At 41.8% G+C, this 14,881-nt stretch overlaps 1 protein-coding gene and 1 pseudogene across 1 annotated transcript; one reads left to right on the top strand and one right to left on the bottom strand.

Moving 5' to 3' along the window:
* The first annotated feature begins 1,173 nt into the window (after positions 1 to 1,173).
* LOC115672774 (AT-rich interactive domain-containing protein 5-like) lies at positions 1,174 to 7,051 on the top strand (annotated as a pseudogene).
* Positions 7,052 to 9,076: 2,025 nt separating this feature from the next.
* On the bottom strand, positions 9,077 to 10,873 carry LOC115672781 (AT-hook motif nuclear-localized protein 25). Its single transcript, XM_030594728.2, has one exon. The coding sequence runs from the start codon at positions 10,165 to 10,167 to the stop codon at positions 9,403 to 9,405; it is 765 nt and encodes a 254-aa protein (XP_030450588.1). The 5' UTR covers positions 10,168 to 10,873; the 3' UTR covers positions 9,077 to 9,402.
* Positions 10,874 to 14,881: the final 4,008 nt, after the last annotated feature.

Raw genomic sequence — 14,881 nt, 5'->3', positions numbered from 1 at the left:
TCGCTGACGTGGACACCGAACGGGCACGTGGTGCTGACGTGGATATTTTAAAATAATATTTTAATAATTAATGAATTTTTTATGTTTTTTTCTCTCTTGTTTTTCCTTTTCTCGGTTTTTTTTTTGTGTTGGACGTTAGTGCCACGTGGCCATCCGGCGTTCACGTCAACGATTTCCAATCAAAATTGGTCGGATGGACTCAATTGGTAAGAAATAAAAAGGTTTAGGACTCAATTGGCAAAGTTGAAAAGATTATGACTGAATTGGCAAAAGTGCAATAAGTTTATGACTTTTTGGATAATTTTCCCTCGAAATACGAGGAACAAAAATAAAACTAGTTAATTGAACTTTAGACCGCAAAAAAAAGCTAAGTAGAAAGTTTTTTTTCTTTTTTTTAATTTCGGGGCCACACTTTTGAGTTGTTGATTACAAGATATAATGCATATCTAGTTTATGCAACTGTCTCTTCAATTATTCATAAAACATATTTTGTAAACTTATCCAAATCCAGAATCAATCTTTATCCATCTTTATAAAAATTTTAAAAGTAATCTCTTTCAATTGTACTTTACCAGGTCAAAAGTTTTTGATCAAATTGCTCTTCGTCTTCCTCCCATGCTATTAACAATGTCCATGTAAAATGAAGTAACGGCCTTCTCAAATATTTATATTTCCTAAATCATTTTCTAGTAAAAATTTCTTCAGACCCGCATTTCTCTTTTGGATTCGCTCCCTCCCGTAAATTAACCCAAGATAGGGGAACGAATGCCCCGAACCACCTGCCAATCAAGCAGGCGGCAGCACAGTAATAATAACGATATCTCGTGTTTATGGGCGTCTCGACCCGTCGAAGGAAACAAATATTTCCACGCCGGGGCACGGGGGGCAATCCCTTCGCGCCTCCAAAAAAGAAATATCCGGAATTAGATTTCAAGGCATTTACTACCCACACAAAATAGAAGGAAATTTATCCCCCAAAAAATCAAGAAAATCAAGGGAAAAAAAAAATCAAAGAGAGAGAGAGAGAGAGAATGAAAGAGAGGTTAGGCACGTGAGGGAGGGAGATAGAGAGAGAGAAATAAGGTTGAAAAGTTCGTCACCACCTGCCTCAAAAGGCCTCCTGCCTTCGCAGCCAATGCCACTTTTGCCTTTTGCGGCAGCTCCTCTCGCCTCGCCTCGCCTCGCCTTCTCTCTTTATATAGCCCGTCGCGCTTCCCGCACATCATCTCCTTCTCTCTCTCTCTCTCCCTCCCTCCCCAAGTTTCAGGAGCTTCGAATCTCAGTCGCAGAGCGCCCCCGGAATCCCGCCGACCGACGCCCGCACGCCGCCCCGCAAGCTCCCCGGGTCGCCGCCATTCGGGCCTCCGCCCCCACTTCGGTATCCACGTCCGTTCCTCTCCCCCCCCCCCCCCCCCCCACCCCCCCAAACTTCCTCTGTACTGGCTGCGAGGAGCGACGGTGCGTGCGCGCCCTCTCTCTCTTCCCTTCTCTCCCTCCCTCTCTCGTGGGTCGGTGAGCGGAACGAGCGTTGGTTGCTTTCGCGGGAGCTCCCGGGTCGGAGAGCCGAGTTCCCCCCGAACGGGAGGAGCGGAGCGAGTCGCTTGCGGCGGTCGAGATGGACGACGACGGGGGAGCTCGGGCGCCGGAGGAGACGGGAGGGCCGGAGCAATGCGAGGGCGCGGGAGCCGGCGCGCGCGAGGAGCCGCGGGCCGATGGCGAATGCGGGGGCGAGGAGAGCCCCCACGAGCGAGCTCCCGGCGACCTCGCCCTCGCCGGACCCGCTGAAGCTGACCAGGCCGACGCGGGCCGCGAGAATGCGGAGGCGCCCGCGGGCGCGAACGGGGATGGCGTCCGCGAGCCGGCTGGTGAGGATGCTCGGATCGATGCGGGTGCTGACGCGCCGCGCGCCACCGTCGGGGACGGTTCTGGCGATGCGGAGCCTTCGAATCGGGTTGAAAATGCCGCCGGAGACAACCGGCTTGAGAAAGAATCCAAGGATAGCGCGACGGAGAACGGCAAGGAGATTGTTCTGAAGGAAGAGGTTTCGAAGAAGCTAGTTTTGAAGGCGGAGATTGATGCGGAGATTGATACAAGGCGTGAAGTGGAGATGAAAAGCTTGGGGCCACGGTTTTCCTGGGAAACACAATATGATGATGGTGATGAATCAGGGACAGAGGAGGAGCAATATGCGTTCAGGAAGGAGGTCGAAACTTTTTACAAGGGGAGGAGTTTGGAATTCAAAGCTCCGAAGTTCTACAAAGAAGAACTGAACTTGCTCAAGTAACATTTTTTCTGCTGCGATATATATCTCTTGGCTTTAGCTGTTCGTACCCTGTTGTCTTTTGACAGTTTTTTTTTTTTTTTGTGTGTGTGATAGGCTATACAGAGCAGTGGTTAAACTTGGCGGCTATGAGCAGGTGCCTCTCAATTTTATCCCCTTTACTGTAGCAAATTTTCGAAAAGTTTCCGTTTTTACTTTCCATGAATGATGTATGTAATCAGAACACTGATGATGCATTGTGAGTATTCCATTTCTTCAAGCCGGGGACGGGTTGAGGATATGGTAAAAGCTTTTTTTTCTCTCTCATTCTCCAATCTCCGTTTTCCCTGCCCACTCCTAAGGCTTATTACCATGAAGGAATCACAAATCACTTGCAAACACTTTCCTGATAGCTCCTGGCTGGGATGCTGGCCAGCAATGCAAGCTTCGCATTCAGCAACAATTTCATATGTACTTCGGCAACTCCACTTGGAGGCCATCCGTTGCTGAATGGTTAAAGCGCCCAAAAAGTTTTACGGAGGAACTTTGTCGTGCAAAAGCTTGTGGTGTGAGAGTGGAACTTGGACACCTGAGTCCAGTGATCTGTTATTTGCTTGCCTAAATGTAGTTAGTTGAAATTGTCTATTATCTCTTCTGCTGTGTAATTCATGACACTTCAGCTTTCCCAAGATGCATAACTGTTGGGTGGGTTAGGCATGCTTTTCTGCTGCATGCCTACTTATGTTAGTACCGATCTATTTGAGTGGATATATTTGGAACAGTTGTCGGTTTTTTTCGGTAGATGCTGAGATGACACATCTAAAGCGATACTGCTCATTAGACCACAAAAGTATGATTTCGAGTAAAAAATAGTGTCGTCCCATCCCAACCAAACTCAGTTACTGTGTATGACATCATATTGATCTGTGAAGACAACATGGGTCATCTGCTTGCTGGTATGAAGAAATTAATGGCTTGCTTTCCCTTTTTTGGGCATCTGCAGGTTACATCATGCAAGCTGTGGAGGCAAGTGGGAGCACCATTTAGACCTCCAAAGTAATGGCACTTTTTGAATATGATTTTCTCGTTTGTTCTCATCTGCTGCTTTTTGTTTTTCAATAGAATAGTTCCACTTTTATCATAACTCAGTAGATTCTTTTGGTTTGCATATTTTGCATCACTTACTTTGTTGGTTTATGGATAGAAAGGTTGGAGTTGGGTTTTCATGTAATCTGTATGTCTGGGGTACATATTGCGCCTAGCCTTTGCAGATAAGATTTTGAAAATATTGTTGAAAGATGAAGGTCTTCCTTGTTTATGAGCAAGGGATGGTGGTGACTGTGTCGTTATTGTAGTTTTCTCTGTAGTTGCTCACTTGGGTATTGCTTTTTTACTTGAGCAGGACTTGCACTACTGTTTCTTGGACATTTCGGAACTTCTATGAGAAGGTTTTGTTACCTGTGCTACCCTCCTTTCAGTTTTCAAGATTCCATCAGATTTTACCGTATATGGTGAACTTTCTTACACATGATTTTTTGCAGGCACTACTTGAATATGAAAAGTACAGAATGCAGTGTGGTGAACTTCCTTTTTTTGAATACGATATGTCAATTCCCAAGGCTGAAAATCAGGTAACTTTCGTGCAAAATAGTAAGGCCAAGCCAAGCAGAATGAGGGTTGAACTTCATAACTTGACAAAGCTTTCTTTTCATAAGGTTCAAAATCACTTTGTTAACATTGAGAATAATGTTACAACTGCGGCACAAGGGTTATGGATGATTGCACAATTTAAGAGTTGACTGGATTTATATTGGTGTGTCATCTTAAAAGAATGACCATACAAATGGAGATACTAACTCTCCCCTTTCAGTGATCAATAGATGCCAAGATATTAATCAAAAGCAAGAGGAATGTTGCGAATATTTTAACATTTTTTATTTGTAACTGTTGGAAGTAATTGTTAATTGCTTTTCGGTTATATAAATGCTTTGGGAACTTGGCAATATCTTTTTCTGGCACCATAAATGCATTTGAAACTGGAAGACCTCGCGAGTATGTGAAATTCTTACTAAAGCTCTAGGGGTCATGTCTACTTTGGCAACGCATGAAGGAACCAGTCCTAGAAGAGTTAGACCAGGAGGTTATGATGCATGTCAAATTTGGCTATAGACATACACGCTGATTGCTGTAGAAAGACAAGAATTAGCCCCATGGAACGGGCTCTATACTCTTCTTTATCCAGCTACACTAAATACAGATATTAGAAGCCAAAATTCATATGATTCTCATGAATTTATCTTTAGGTTGGTGGTAATCACATTAGCCAAGCATCAACCTCAGGGAGGGCCCTAAGGGATGCTGCTGCTCGTGCTATGCAGGGTTGGCACTCTCAGAGTTCTGGTAATGCCGAGGTTAGCACTCCAATTCTTAAGGTATTTTAAGATTCCATATTTGACACTTCCAACAATTATGTCCCGCCATCTGCCTCGCCTTACCTCTGTTTTATCCATTTCTTCCATTTGTGGTCATCTTACAAACAATTTCTTTTTTCAGGATGGGAAATCTAGCTATTCACAGAAAAGTGACAAGCAGATAAAGAGTGGTGGTTATGTTTTAATCAGTTTTCTTGATTTGTATGCCAATTGGATAGCTTTATATGAGACTTACTATACTGACTCCCAATGTTATCTTCAGGTTTGTTAAAGCGCAAAAAAACACCTGCACCTGGGAACACTGTTCATCTGGCTCGCACTAAAGCATTGAAGCCACAGTAATTTGCTGAATCAACTAGTTCGGGTCTGAATTGTTTGTGAATTAACAAGCGAAAAATTTTCCTTGACTTTGGGTTCTTTTTTTTTTTTTGTAGATTGAACTCAAGAGTAATTGATGTTGGACCACCTGCTGACTGGGTAAAGATTAACGTGTACAAAATTGTAAGTTCTTCTGTTTCTGATGGAATTCTTTCAGACATATATTTTCAATGGGAAGTAACTGTCTTAACTATGACTGCAGAATGAGTGCTTTGAGGTTTATGCTTTAGTTCCTGGGCTTCTCCGCGAGGAGGTAAGTCTAATGTAGCTGGTAGCATTTTATTATGCCCTTTTTTGCGCGTTTCCTCCATTTTAAAGATGTTACTTCTTGTTTTATCGTTTCATCTTTACACTGAAAGGAGGATTGTCATTTATTATTATTCGGTTTGTGTAAGTGGTTAGAGGGATTTCTCAATACATGATCTACAATCACATCAAAGGTCTGTTTTGATGAAAAGGTTAGGCAACATTGTACTTGCTGAAAGAAAAATTCAATGGACGTGGCAATGACGACAGTTAACCTTTTTCATAGTTTATGCATCCCGGTGTCTGCTGGTCCTTGCGGTGCAAGAGGAAGTGATTATGCCGCCTTAGCTTTTAGTGCTGGGCACTCGTGATCGTTTTATTTTCTTTCCCCAGTAATGCAGTTTTGTAATTGAAAGATGGCTGTGCAGTAACACTTTGGGCATAAAATCCAGGATGGGTTTTAGTTCATACAAAGAATGTATACAGCTGTCTGGGAATTCAAAATTTGTTAGTCAGCCCCATGGGTGGGGATGCTTGTAGTGTGGGAAGGCACTTAGACTAAGCTAGGCAAAGCTGAATCCATTAGCCTCACCCGGGAGTCATTTTGTTATAAGCTAGCCACTCTTCTACTGGATAATTTGATTTTTGTTTTCCATGAAAAGAAGAGTTGTTCCTGGAAAATCTTCTGATGGTTCAAGCAGAAAAATGTCAGAAAAGACATTCAAAAGATTGGTGATTATTTGGTTGCAGCCTTCCATTCATAACTTTTTTATTTTATAAATCAGGTACACGTGCAGTCTGATCCTGCAGGACGTCTAATTATATCTGGTCAACCACAGCAACTGGATAATCCATGGGGTGTCACGCCCTTTAAAAAGGTTTGTTCACAAAATAGAGATTACATACTTAGAGTCCGTGTGAAGATGAATTTTTGCTTCTCTGTTTCAGTTTCAAGCAGTTAAACTGCAAATTTAGCACTGTGCGAATGCTTGTTGATAGAGTTATCGTAAGTTCCAAATGTCTACGCCAGCATTTTACTATCTTTATGATAACTCAGATGAAGTACGAAATTTCTTTATTCATGAAAAGGTCATAGAAAACCTCATCTTCCCTGTTGTTGCCTACAGTTTTTTGGAAATACGGATCCTACAGAATTTGATTTTCAGATATCTGCATTCTTGGTTGATCAGCTGCAGTATATTTGAGGAGTTTGTGCGATTGGAAATTTGACAGTCGAAGTGGTTTCTTGCAGGTTGTCAGCTTACCATCAAGAATTGATCCACACCAGACATCTGCTGTGGTCACCCTGAATGGCCAATTATTTGTGCGTGTTCCATGTGAGCAGAAGGATCTGTAATGCTAGAGCCGCTCTGTGTTTCGCGAAGCATCTGCATGTCACGCTCTGTTCATATCTAAGAGATGAAAGATTTGCTTTTGACCTTGCAGTGGCCCTGCTTCGCGAATTTCTCAACTCGAAAGTTTCGCTAGTAAGTCTTGCCCACTAAATGCCTAAATGAAGGTTTGACCGACACCAGTGGATAGCTTAATTTTTTTGGAATAATTTTTTATATTTATTGACTAATAATCGCCTTTATTCTTAGCGTATTATGATCATGGAATTATGTAGTTTTGTTATCGGGATTCGAGATGGAGCTATGATTAAACATATATGTTGCATACTGGGAAAAGAGAACGCTTATTCGGTATTCAGATCTTTAGATTGTCTTTGATGCAATTATGTGTAGTACATGCCAGATGTGAGGAGCTATTCCATAAGGAGGATTAATCTAACGATAGTATGCTTCCATGGTATGGTGTACACTGACTTGTTGTGCATTAGTGATTCTTGCGTAATCTTCTTCTTAAGGTAATTGATTTCCTGTTACATTCTGTTGGTGATTACAGCTAATACAACATGAAAATTTAGTTGATGGAAAACTGTCTCTAACTGCTGAAGCTCATAAAATATAGTCATGCGGGTATCGATCGATAAGTATTCAAGTGCGAGCTTTGATTTTCAAGGAGATGGGGAGGTTGATACAGAGAGAGTCCTGCAAACTTACGACACGATTCGCTTGTTTGCTGCCATGTTCTTGCAGCACCTTTATAGCAGAGGCTAATCTTTCTAACTGCAGAAACTTACCTGGTCAGCAACCACGGAAGTTTTGTGCATTTGATCGAGAGGAATTAGATGGTCAAGCACTCGAATCTTCAGTTGAAGCCAGTACAAATTCTTGCAATTCCCAAGCATAGATGGTCAAGCATTTAGGCAATATCTATGATCAATCATGCAATTTCCCTAATTTTCTTGCAATTAGGAAAAATTATGTGATTAATTCTTGCAGTGATTGGTGAAGGCCGTGTATGATCACATTCTTCATTGCCCTCCCTTTGGTCTTACGCAACGAGTGTCTCAACGCCAAAAGGCCTATTCAAAGGCGACAACTTGAACCACTTAATGACTTTCTCCATCCTATACCAATATATTAACGAAAGCTGTGTTTTCACACGGTTGAAATTTTGGGCTTAACTACGATAGAAAATTAATTCAACGGCTGATCTCTACCAATGTAAAAGCATGCTTTGTATGAACGCGGAACTGCTTGTCGTCGCCGCCATCGAAGGGGTTGACTTTCCTAACGCCGTCGCGATCGAAGGGGTTGACTTTCCTAACGCCTTGCTTAGCAAGATGAGCGAAGTTTGATAGGTGACTATCAAACCAATTGTCTAACGAGCTTTGCTATATAATCCTATGGCCCCTTGAACGGGTTTTGGTGAATACTGTTATTGCCCTCTCAGATATGGCAAATAATAGGCGTCATCTGAGCCATTTGCTTGACCTAGCGATCATTGTTTTCGCAATCCTGGTCACGGTGGGTATGTCTGATAGCGCGTGGCCCGCTTCATATAAGGAGTACTCCATCGCTGCCGCCGCCGCTCCAACCCTGGGTGTGACGCCCAAAGGTGGTGGCTCCGCTGCCAGACAGCCTCATCCGAGCGTGGCCTTTGCCGTTGCTTCATTTGCCATCGGATTAGCATGCATTTTGCCTCTCTGACTTAATTAATTTGTTCTGGAGAGCAGAAGACGATTATACTTTGTTACTTGGCAGTGCGAATTGAATTGGCAAGCTTTTGTTGCTTGAGCGGAGGGGATCAATGCCCAAGACATGTCGGTGTTTAACCTCTCCATATCTTGTCATATCATAAGTTAGTCTCATATGCTTGTCCCACTTGTTGCATAAGGTAGTTGTCCTCTATATGAACATCTTCTGTAGTTGATATTACTGCAGTCTTTTCATGATTTTGGGTGATTTGACATACATATAGCGCAGAGGATGATTACACGAAACTTTGATCCGCTAATGACATAGATAAAATGACCATACTTGAGCTACTTAAACTGCATGCAATGCATGGCACTTTCAAGTTCAGCTAAGACTGAACTGAAGAAATTAAAGGAAAGAAAAGAAACCCCTCTTGTCTTCTTAATTGGCCTCCCACATTCCAAATGACTGAAACAGAAGTTTCTATTTTTGCCCATGTTACTAGGTATAGTTAAACGCAGAGGAATTCAACGATTATTATTTTTGTGATCGTGTAAATTGTTTATTTTACATATACATATACATATATATATTAATGAGAGGAAATCATTAATACTTTACAATGAAATATCAATCAAAACAAAATTCTGCCTACAGTCCTTCCTACTACATATAATTACCATAATTATATATCTGCGTGCCTCCGGATCTTAATGTAGAAAATATGCAGCTGAATTACCACCGAAGAAAAAGAAGAAGGAAGAGGACATGCTTATAGTTTATGTTATCCAAGAATAAAGAAGTGAAGAACAGGACACACAGGATGTGTAGAAGCCAGTCTCATAAAAAACCAGAAGAAAATCTTGTTCCTTCACATCAAGAAAACTAACAGGGTTTGAGTTTGCAACTCAAAGCTGATGGTATGGACATCTGCCTGAATTTCTAGTTCAGTCCTCTCTTTCTTGATCACTGTGTGTGAGGTTTTGATTAACAAACAGATCAAATTCTCATCCTCCACACACCTTACCTTAATAAAGAAAAACTAAAATGGAGGCCTCCCTGCTCCACCGCCTCCGCTACCCCAACCGAACGCATCGCTGCCGGAGAAAGGATAATTTCCCCCTCCCAAATTGTAGAACGGGACAGAACTGCCACCGTTCCCACCGCTGCCACCTAGACTAGTCCCGCTCACCCCTTCACCCATTTGATCGCCGCCGCGAGCCGTGATGACCGACGACTGCGATGCCGATTGCTGCACTTGTGCCGGCGGCGCATCCTCTCCCCCCTCCTCCAAAGGCAACCTATCGAACATTGCGTTCGCAAAGGATGCTGCCATCAGAACCACCGGCCCTGATGCCATCAAAGGCCCGGCCACGCTTCCACCCACCACCTGCCCCTGTCCTCCTGCAAGATATATTGCCAATCCCCCAGCACCCGGCGGCGCGGGAGGTGGCAACACCGTCCCCGTCAGCGAAAGGATGTCGAATCTCCCATGCATGGTGACGATGCTCCCGGACGGCGTGGCGGGCTGGCGGAGCGTGACATTGGTGACGGCACCGGTGCCACTGAGGATGGAGATGCCCCGGCCACGGCGACGGGCGTAGGTGGTGATGGCGTCAACAATGTCGGAGCTGGCGGAGACCTCAAGAACATGGGATTGGAGGGCGTTGGGGGTGTCTCTGGTGATGATGATAGGGGGCTTGGGCTTGTTCTTGGAGCCAGCAGGGCGGCCACGTGGGCGGCGGCCGGAGGAGGATGGGGTGCCTGAGCTGGTGGTGGGTGCTTCTGGATCTCTTGAACCAGACATTGCCCTAATCTCTCTCTCTCTCTCTCTCTCTCTCTCTCTCTCTCTCTCTCTCTCTCTCTCTCTCTAGGACTCCATGTGCTTTTTGAAGTTGAAGCTAGCTCTTCCTTTTTTCTTTGGGGGTATTCTAACTTTCCGGCTAGGGTTTCTATGTAGTAGAAGAGGATAGGCTAGAAGATCAAAGGAATTAAGCAAGAAAGCTCAAGAACAGCTCAAGATCGCCAGAAAAGAGAAAATTGAAGAGCCACAAAAGTGAAAGCTATGTTCTTCACAGGTGATCTGATCTTCTTGCATTTGCTACTTTGAACCTTGTGAGGGCAAAAAAGAAGAACAAAAAACGGAGCTCTTTTTCTGGGTTTCAGAGAGAACTTATTTCTGAGGATATTGATCATCCTAAAGTTAAAACATCTCGAACTGCTCCGGCGTCTTCTCGTCCCCTTTCGCGGGCTGAGATTGAGGTCTCTGGAAAGACGCAAGCGCGGAAGATCATGGAGAAGAAACGAAGCGCAAGAATTGAAGAGGCTAAACGTTAAATGCTAAGCTCTCTAGGATCAATTGATCACATCACTGATGAGGTAGCTCACTGTGAATGAAGGAGGAGCTCATGTTCTTGAGATCACTCATGGCGTTTGAGATGAGCAATTCTGAGAGAGGCATGGAGTGAAGAGGGTTTGTTAGTTTATTAGCTGAGAGAGAGAGAGAAAGAGAGAAAGAGGAGTTCCAATGCAAAAGGAGAGCTTAGAATTAAAAAGATGAAAAAGGGTTGAGAGAGGAAGAACATGCCTGACACACAAGGCATGGAAGCACTAAAAATACTTTAATGGATGCCCTAATCTATGCAAAAAGAAGCATTCCATAAGCTTACCTACCTCACTGTGGTGGAGCTACAGGCTGAAATTTTTTATAATTCTTTATGGTGAGTTTGATTCGCTGAGAATAGACGATTTGAAAATTATTTATTTGAAAAGGATCGCACGGATTACTTACAAAAATGAATGAACATAAAATATTTTTATTGTTCTAAAAAATATTTAGACATGAATAGTTATCAGCAACGAAGATATTTTTTATTGACTGATTATTTCAAACGATCATTGTTAAAAAAATATTTTCCCAAGTCATTCTTTTTCCACGAAACGAACAAAGCCTTAGTAGCACTGCGATTCTTGTGAGCTATCTCCTAGCTAGTTTGTTATTGTATTCTTTGTGTGTATTATTTAATTTCAGAGTGTCATCAATAACTATACTCTTAGGGTTTTCACACTTCCACTTTTAGGGGAGGACCTTGTTTGCGACCCAACAAGCAGAAAATAAAATCGAGAAAGCAAGAAAATGATACGCGATTAATTTATGTTAGCTCCGCCACCGGCCGGCCCACATCCACCGGCAGAGGAGGAGCAAGAAAAATTCACCGGGTCGGATTCGGCGTGCCAAAAAAGACATGGAAAACTCACAGCTGAGCCTCTAAAAACCAAACTAAAATCTCACTCTCTGCATTTCTGAGAATTGTGAAGGGGAGCATCTTTACGTCGAGATCTCGAAAATTAAGATCGCATTCCGAAGGAAAGATTTAAGAACGAAACATTCATATCACTATATACGCATGGTAAACTGGGGGGGAAGGAGGGAAATGTGCATATGAAATGTAATGTGGATGCAATGTGCAATGTGCATGTATCTTGGAGAAGATGCCAAGCAAGAAGTCAAAGCAGCATGGACGAGACGCATTGGCGTGTCAGGCACGTGAGGCATGTCGGGACATCGGAACTTGACCATTCCCTCTCTTATCCTCTCTCGTTTCTTGGGTCCTCTTTCATTCATGCATCCCCACACTCCTCACCCTATTTGGCATTGTGCACATTCAGTATATGAGGATGTCGTAAATTTGATATGTACATAAACTTATGTCGTGAACAAATCTAATACTACGAAAATCGAATATTACTTTACTAAAAAATTCTTACATTGCGACACTGGTTAATAGGAATCTTATGTACAATAATGTTTGACGAAATATGTAAAGTGTCGGGCGAAGTCCCACGTGACAAAATCGGTATAGTATACATGGTGCAGCTACTATATATGCTTTGCTTGTAATCATTGGGTTAGACTTTTTTAGTTGGGTGGTGGTGTCCAGCTAGATATATATTAATGAGTTTTGACAATTTTAACTCTTTTAAACTCTTTTATGGCAATAAGCATCGGGAGAAGGTAGCAAACTTTTGCTATGTATCGAAGTCTTTGGTTCATGGATGTTTCGTAAAGAGGGACTCGATCTTGAGCTCTAATCTCTTGATAATTTCCGACCTAGTGTGGCGAGAGGAAGACAATGGATGAAGGCGAGCATTATGGTGTAACAAGACAATCCCGAGGTAGCAATGGACAGTTGTCACAATGCCCGCGGATATTCAGTTGAGATATATCGAAGGTGTAGAAGATGGTTGGATTAAATGGGAGCATGCCCGATTAGCACCCAAGAGAGACACACAAGAAGAGGAGATTGTTGAAATATATGTTTTAGGGATGTTGGGCAAAGCACCATACCATTAGATTTATGTGACGTTGGGTAGTTAAGATATCTAATTAGATGACCACTAATTAGATTAAACTTTTGAATGAAAATGACTTCAATCGAATATATATTAATGGATTGGACTAGGGCTTTCTCTCAAAATGTCTCCCTAAGGTGAGTTATCGAGTCACGAGTGTCGAGATTCAATATCCACCGATTAGGTTGTTATGCCAACTCATCATGTTAGTCAACACACGCTACTTTCACCTTCATTCCCTAATACGAAAAGATATTTCATACAATGGTTATCCCACATTACAGTGATACCTAGAGACGCAATTCAAACGGAAATGAAAATTTTCAAGATTCAAACAAAGATGGATTCGGATATGCATCATCACACGAGCAATGTGGGCTATACCACGCCAGTTGTGTAATAGATGCATAAAATAATTCCCCCTCTGGACATGCCCTTTCCACAATATGTGAAAAATCTATCGTTTCCTGTATGTTCAACTTGATGTGCATTACATCCATCCATTTTACTGCGTAGCCATTACTTGTTTTATTTTACTAATTGATTTCATGATCTTAAACTTCAGTGGTGTCCACTTGACACCAGAAGAATATAAATAAAAACTGAATGACAAGTACCAAGCGAAAATGAAAATTTCCAAAATTCAAACAAAAAAATGGATTATAATATAAACCATCACATGAGCAATGTGGGTTATATCACGTTAGTCATGTAATAGATACATAAAATAATCCCCCCTTTCGACACATCCTTTTCACAATGTGTGAAAACCCTATCGTTCCTAGGTATATGTTCAACTTGATGTGCGTTACATCCATCTATTTTACTGCGTAAACATTGCTTGTTTTATTTTATAAATTGATTTCATGATCTTAAACTTAAGTCAGGTCCACTTGACGCCAAAAGAATATAAATAAAAACTGAGGACAAGTACCATGATCTTTTTGCACCGGGCACTAGAGTTGCAGCACCTGTAGCTTCACGAATGATCTCATCTCTTTCATGCCAAGCGTAGCAAACCTACCTTATTCAATATTAGCTATGATTGCCACCGTTAATTTACCCAGCAATTCTTTAATCACTATACTTAGAGCGATTAATCTTAAAGTCAGTGATACGGTTGCATGCATATAGACCTCAGAGAAGAGTGAGCCTAGCTAGCTAGCTAGCTCTCATCACCAATATGCCCATCATTGGGGTTTCAGTCCTTTTTCAATCTTCCAGCACCGCCCATGTGTTTAATTTATCATAACTTAACAGTGCACATATATATAACTATGTTCTCTTAGTAAAAGATGGAATAGTAACATGCTGTGCAACTCGATTGAACTGTGCCACCTCGGAGAGAATAATGATCGATTATTATATAGAACCACTTTTGTCTTGAGCCACCAAAAAAGCCTAGCATGGCTTGAATACTTTACATTAAAAGAAGAAGGAGAAGAAAGAGACCCATTTAATTAATTTACCCTTTGTCTCAACATTAGTCTTGATTTGTAAATGAGATTAAGGTTCCGTCCGTTTCGCGAAAAATGAATAATTTTGAAAGTATTTTCCTAAAAACGATGAATTGTTTCGTTTGTAAAAATAAATTAATTGAAAATATTTTTATCATCTATGAAAATGTTAATTTATAAATTGTTGTTGATAAATAAAATATTTTTCATTGACTAATTATTGTAAATGATACAAGCAATTGTTTTTTCAAAAATATTTTTTTAAATATATTGATTTTTCTCAAAATAAATGGAGCCTAAGAGGGAGGGTATGCTTCCAAAACCAGTTCTAGGAACTGACCTATATTAACATGGCTCTAAATGCCATGAAGAAATACCGAGAGAGATCTGATATGGGATTGACCCGATGTCATTCTCATGCTTTCAATTCAAGAACCAATGGCCGTGGGTTCGCTCCTGTCTTGCAAAACTCATATTTAAATGGGGGCGTCGTGACAGTGGATTATCGTGTTAGTTTTCCTCCAAATAATCTGTGCGGCATAACCCTAGATTATTAAAAAAAATACTAAGAGAAAAGGAAATTGTGTAAAACAATACATAGGATAATTTCTCGTGACAGTCAGGGTGAGTATGATTCCAGGGTTAAATCCAGAACCGGAGAATCATATTAGTGGGAATCTGTTCGGTTCCAGATTCTAAGATATACAAGGT

This window comes from Syzygium oleosum, unplaced genomic scaffold (assembly GCF_021117445.2).
Source record: "Syzygium oleosum isolate NSW1041296 unplaced genomic scaffold, Sole_v2.1 Sole_v2.08, whole genome shotgun sequence".
Lineage (NCBI taxonomy): Eukaryota > Viridiplantae > Streptophyta > Magnoliopsida > Myrtales > Myrtaceae > Syzygium > Syzygium oleosum.
The sequence above is the reverse complement of the archived record's forward strand: the minus strand, read 5'-3'. Positions and strand labels throughout refer to the sequence as shown.